The sequence below is a fragment of the Pollicipes pollicipes genome, unplaced genomic scaffold (assembly GCF_011947565.3).
Source record: "Pollicipes pollicipes isolate AB1234 unplaced genomic scaffold, Ppol_2.1 Scaffold_1600;HRSCAF=1878_pilon_pilon_pilon, whole genome shotgun sequence".
NCBI lineage: Eukaryota > Metazoa > Arthropoda > Thecostraca > Pollicipedomorpha > Pollicipedidae > Pollicipes > Pollicipes pollicipes.
This window is the reverse complement of record NW_023595962.1, coordinates 20,976,717-20,982,419: the sequence shown is the minus strand read 5'-3', so window position 1 is coordinate 20,982,419 and position 5,703 is coordinate 20,976,717. Positions and strand designations below refer to the sequence as shown.

General features: G+C 59.5%; 1 protein-coding gene across 1 annotated transcript; it reads left to right on the top strand.

Moving 5' to 3' along the window:
- Positions 1-2,061: 2,061 nt before the first annotated feature.
- On the top strand, positions 2,062-5,594 carry LOC119113052 (bifunctional heparan sulfate N-deacetylase/N-sulfotransferase; the record flags this gene model as incomplete). The annotated part of the gene is made up of 4 exons (XM_037237413.1): positions 2,062-2,186; positions 3,126-3,267; positions 3,681-3,788; positions 5,463-5,594. Coding segments are annotated over 4 exons (507 nt in total), but the record flags the coding sequence as incomplete, so codon positions are not given.
- Between the last annotated feature and the right edge of the window lie 109 nt (positions 5,595-5,703).

Here is a 5,703-nt window from a genome sequence, read left to right as displayed (position 1 = left end):
GGGCCCGCCGCGCGCGCCGCCGGCCGGCGCCGACTCTGAGCGCCGCCGCCATGGCGGAGCGGACGCCGCTGACGTCGGCCGGGCCGGCGCCGCTGCGCTGGTGCTGCCGGCGCTGCTGGGCGCCGCGGCTGCTGCGCCGGGCGCTGCCGCTGGCCGCCGTCAGCGTGCTGCTCACCGTGCTCTACTTCACCTACTACCTGGGGCCGGCTGCACGTCAGGTGAGTGACGTCATGGAGGCGACTCCGCGTCAGGCGGGATGACGTCATTGAGGCGGCTGCATCGTCAGGTGAGTGACGTCATTGAGGCGACTCCACGTCAGGCGGGTGACGTCATTGAGGCGGCTGCACGTCAGGTGAGTGACGTCATTAAGGCGACTCCACGTCAGGTAGGTGACGTCTTGAGGCGGCTCCTCGTCAAGTGAGTGACGTCTTTGAGGCGACTCCACGTCAGGTAGGTGACGTCATCGAGGCGGCTCCTCGTCAGGTGGAGTGACGTCATTGAGGCGACTCCACGTCAGGTAGGTGACGTCATTGAGGCGGCTCCTCGTCGGGTGGGTGACGTCATTGAGGCGACTCCACTTCAGGTGGATGACACGCCTGGCCACCTCTACGTGTTATAGCATGTGTTGTTTCATTGCGCTAAATCAAGTGAAATCCCGTGACATTGTACGTTATTTGCACACACTTAAAGACAGAACAGTACTGCATCAGACACTTATAAGACAAAACATTAAGTGCACTGATGCGTGCAGCTACAGTAACATTGCTCTAGGCATGCCATTTTAAATGCATCCAGTGAAGTGCGGTGGCTTCCAGCAACATCAGTGAACGCAATCACAGTGGTATACTACAGCTGTTCATGCAAGTCCCGATGTTCAGTTGAATTGCTTCTGTACAGGATGTACTGAAGCAGACATTGGCCTGTGTCCTGAGGGCCGTTCAGTATCCCATATGATTCAACATGGGCAGGATCTTGGGGTTGGATCCTGGAATCTTTCTGGAGCCCCAGCCGCATGTCTTACTGCTAGTACTGCTGCCATCCGCTAAGCAAAGAGGTGCCTCGGTCTGTATCTCTGTTAATAATGTTTCACACAGGATGGTTAGGTCTCCCACTTTTCCGTGAACGCAGACCACTTGATATGGGTGACATGTGCTGCAGTTTATTCTGGCTCTGCGGCCTTCAAAATACTATGGCGATAGTCGCACGCTACACCATAAACGCGTCAAGAATGCTGCGGTCTTTAAAACTATCGTTTGCACGAAGACAGTTTCAGCTCCACACTGCGATTTTATGGAATCATTCACGCCAGATGCGATTGCAGCGGGTTGTCAGCGCGTTGATTGCAGCGGGTTGATCGATCGCCGCGATCAACAACGCAACTCACGTTCTCTGAGAGTACACTTATACTTAAGGGGCGTACACGTACATCAACAGTGACCATGATGTCATTTTCCTAACGGCCATGATCGGAAGTTTCGTGTGTGCACACCACCCCTGCCGAAGTGACCTCAGCACTCAGCGCCTTGTATCGGCAGACTCACCATGCAGTGTTGTGTTTGTCTCGCTCTCCCTCGTGCCTGGGCTGCGGCATTCCTCTCGGTGCCGACGACGGCGACAAAGGCCCTCTTCCAGCCGCCCACCTGACGGCTCTGTGGCTTGCAAAGCCGGACTCTGATGTCCAGCGCTCGTTCGGCCCTGTGGCCAGGCTCCTACCCCCCCCCCCCCCCCTTCGCCCATGGCCACGCGCGGATAGCCGCGGGTTCGAACCTCACTCCCGGCCGGATGTTTCGTCGTCGCTCGCGGTGGTCGACGTGATGGCTTTCCGCCCGTCCACTGCCGGCCGAAAGTACAGAGGCAAAAGCCAGTCGTCCGTCATTTCAACACACAACGGACACGCCGGTCCCTGTTGGTTTGGCGGCGGTTTTCTCAGACACTGCCAGGTTCGTGCCGCACCCTGCTGACAGCCGTGCGCCCTCCTCCGCCTGCAGCGAGGCGCAGCGCGGGCCGCCGCCGACGGTGCGCGTGTCGTGCGGCGCCCGGCCGCCGGAGGACGCGGCGGCCACCGACGGCCGGCACCGCTCGGCGGCGCGCCTCCGACTCGAGGCCAAGGTGCTGCTCTACCTGGAGACGCAGTACAGCCCCGTGGGCCGCGACCTCACCGCACTGCTCACTGCCAACGGCTTCAGGTGCGGCGCCGCGCGGCCGGCCGGGCGGGCCGGGAGCGGCGGGGCGCTGCCGTCGGCGGCACCGGCAGGCGTCCGAAGTGCAGCGGACGTAGAATGTCGCAGGGAAGAGCAGAGCTTAGGTGCCGGCTGGTCGCGCCGCCCTCGCGTTGTGGTCGCACGGCGGTGGCGTCCGTGTCGGCAGGAGTGGAGCGGGCAGGGGGTGTTAGGTGCGTGCGTGCGTGCGTGCGTGCGTGCGTGCGTGCGTGCGTATATATGTATGTGTGTGTGTGTGTGTGTGTGTGACGGGCGGTGGTGGAGGCGTGGCGTGGGCGTGGCGTGGGCGTGGGCGTGGGCGTGGGCGTGGGCGTGGGCGTGAGTGTGGTGTGGCCTAGTTTAGGACACTTGGCGCGCGCCTAGATGCTTTCGTAGGCGCTTTCAAATGTTTGGTCAAGAGTTTGTTTATGCCTCCGTCGTCATTGGTGATGTTTTGGAAGGGAAATGTTGCCATGTAGGAATGTATATATATATATATATATATATATATATATATATATATTCATTCTTCAACATTGTGCAAGGTAATACATTTGTGCCTAGTGTGGTGTTAATTATTGTAACTGAAAACTTCGAAAAGATGATGCTCTTTACATCCATGTTAACCATTATATACTCTTGCGTCTGTAACGCGCATGTTTTCGTGTCTTTGTACTACCTCAGCAAGTATAAGTCGCGTCGTAAACGTGTCTCCGAAAACAGAGTGAAAACCGTGTGCTTGTATTGCAGCAAAACAAAAGTGTTGCTGATCTCACTGTCCATAACTCGTCGCACGTTGCTGTAGATGCATCCCGCAGTCCCGCTCCATTGCCGGCTTGTCCTGCCGCTCCATTGCCGGCTTGTCCTGCCGCTCCATTGCCGGCTTGTCCTGCCGCTGGACTTGTGCTGACCTCAGCGTGACGGCAGGTTCAAGACGGTGACGTCGTCCAGCCTGCCGCTCTTCACGTCCGGCGACCGCGGCAGGTACAGCGTCATCGTCTTCGAGTCGTACGCCAAGTACCTGGCCATGGACTCTTGGAACCGCGCCATCATGGACAAGTACTGCAAGGTACGCTAGTCCGGCGCCAGTACTGCCAGGCAGGGGAGCTTTGTCCGGCACTACGCCCGGGTCACGAGCGGCGCGATTTGGACTCAGCTGTGTCCCACCGAGCTGCCTCTCATCCCAACTGTTGAACAAGCACTGCGAAGTCGACTGACCGGAACGGACACTGCTAGGCGGGAATGGTGCAGCACTGCTCGACCTATGGCGTCGCGGGGCGGAGCTCCGGCTGGCGTCAGTGGCCCGCCGGGTGGCTGCACGTCTTCCCCACGGCACCGCGTTTCTTTTCGTTGTCCAGCGCGGCAGCCGTGCCGCGGTCATCTGTATCGCGCGTGACCTATGCTGGTATTCGAACTCGAGACGCCCGCTCCGAGGCCGGGCTGGCCGCCGACCGGGCTACCACGGCCGGCCATCTGCCGCAGGAGTACGACGTGGGCATCGTGGCGTTCATGCCAACACAAGAGGACAGTCTGCACGGCGCGGAGCTGACCGGCTCCGGCCTGCGGATCCACACCAACCTCGCCCTGCAGGTGACGTCTCGGGCCAGGCCGCCCCGACTCGGGTCACGGCACTGGCTGGGGGCTCTGCGTGGTCTGCGTGATCTGTTGTCTGTGCGGTCTGTGGTCTGGGTGATCTATGGTCCGTGTGATCCGTGCGATCTGCCGTCTGTGAGATCTGTGGTCTGTGGTCTGTGTGATCCGTGGTCTGTGCGATATGTGATGTGTGCGATCGGCGGTCTGTGTGATCTGTGGTCTATAGTCTGTGTGACGTGTGGTCTGTGATCTGTGTGGTCTTTGGTCTGTTTGGTCGGCGCGGGCGCAGTTACGCCTGTCTCTGGGCAGATGCGTAGTCTGTGCCCCTCGCGGAGGGGAAGCTGAAGCCCTTTATTTCACAGACGGCGATGTCCGTTAGCCAACCTATCCCCAGATCGTCTAATTCTACATTTGTGAAGCCATTACAGCGCGAGCACACTCGTGCATCTTTTGAGCACGATTTGCCATGACATGATGTGCAATTTGTACGCTTCATGCATGACAGCCCCAGTAGCAATGACAAATAAAACAATGTGCTTCCAACTTGTTCGTATGGCTGGAAGCGGGCTTCGATGGCGGGTCACGCGACGCCCTGGCTAGCTGTACTGCTGAGCAGGACGGAGCGCACGGTCCCGCGTGCACGGTGCAACGCCATCATGCTCGCTCGACGCCCGCTGCCGATGGACCTGGCGCTGGCCGCCGCCGGCCGCTGATGAGCCTGGTGCCACCCGCTGCCGGCCGCTGATGGGCCTGCTGCCACCCGCTGCCGGCTGCTGATGGGCCTGGCGTCACCCGCTGCCGGCCGCTGATGGGCCTGGTGCCACCCGCTGCCGGCCGCTGATGGGCCTGGCGCCACCCGCTGCCGGCCGCTGATGGGCCTGCTGCCACCCGCCGCCGGCCGCTGATGAGCCTGGTGCCATCCGCTGGCGGCCGCTGATGGGCCTGTTGGCTCCCGTGGCCCGCGCATGGCAACTGGGTGGCGTGGAGGAAATTAGGCCCCTGGCTGGCGGCCTAGCTCCGCGATGTTTGTCAGGACCCCTAGGTCGCAAGTTGGTCTCTTATGCCTGCTGTATGAATTGCTTTTAACACGCATGTGGACAGGCGTCGTTTACCATAATGAGACCGGCGGGACGTTCGTATTCGTCGCTTCGCCTACGTCCATGGTTGTGTGTTATGTGTGTCTATTGGCCGGATGACTGGCGCACGGTCAGAGTCTTGGTGCAGCCTGTTGCGTACGTGGGGTTGACCTGCCACACAGGCCGCACCGCCATGATGGTCATCACCAAAACAAATAGTAATGATAGCGTTGTAAAATGGTTGTTACAAGTTGTCGCCATTGTCATGTTAGTAGCATATTGTCGGTGCTCGAAACCAGGGACGATATGGAGTGTAAACGAATGGTATCTGCCCAGGGTCGTTCCTGTTGTTTTGTAAGGCACCATGAGCTCGGCGAAAACCTCCAAGAGCTCTTAAACAAGCGTCAGATATGTGTTTGGTGGCGGAGAAACGTGTCATCATTGCTGCCGGTGCTGTTGCGTCTGACTCGTCTCCATGGTTACGGAACGCTTACCTGATCCCAGTGCTGTCGCGTCGGACTCGTCTCCATGGTTACAGGACGCGCGCCTGTTCCCGCCCGATGCTGCCGCGTCTGACTCGTTTCCATGGTTACAGGACGCGGAGCTGAACCCCGACTCACCGGTGCTGCGGATCGCCAGAGCCGGAGAGACTCTACGCGGCCCCGTGCCCGGTAGGTGGCACATCTTGGCGCTTGGTGTACCCAAGTTGGAGTTACACCTGGTGTGACGACGCGTCAAAGAATGATGGATTAGCATGTCCTGCGTTGAGTGGTCTCCATTGTCAAAAACGGGCAACATCTACTGAGTGGCACCGCGTGATGTGCACTTTTCTCTGT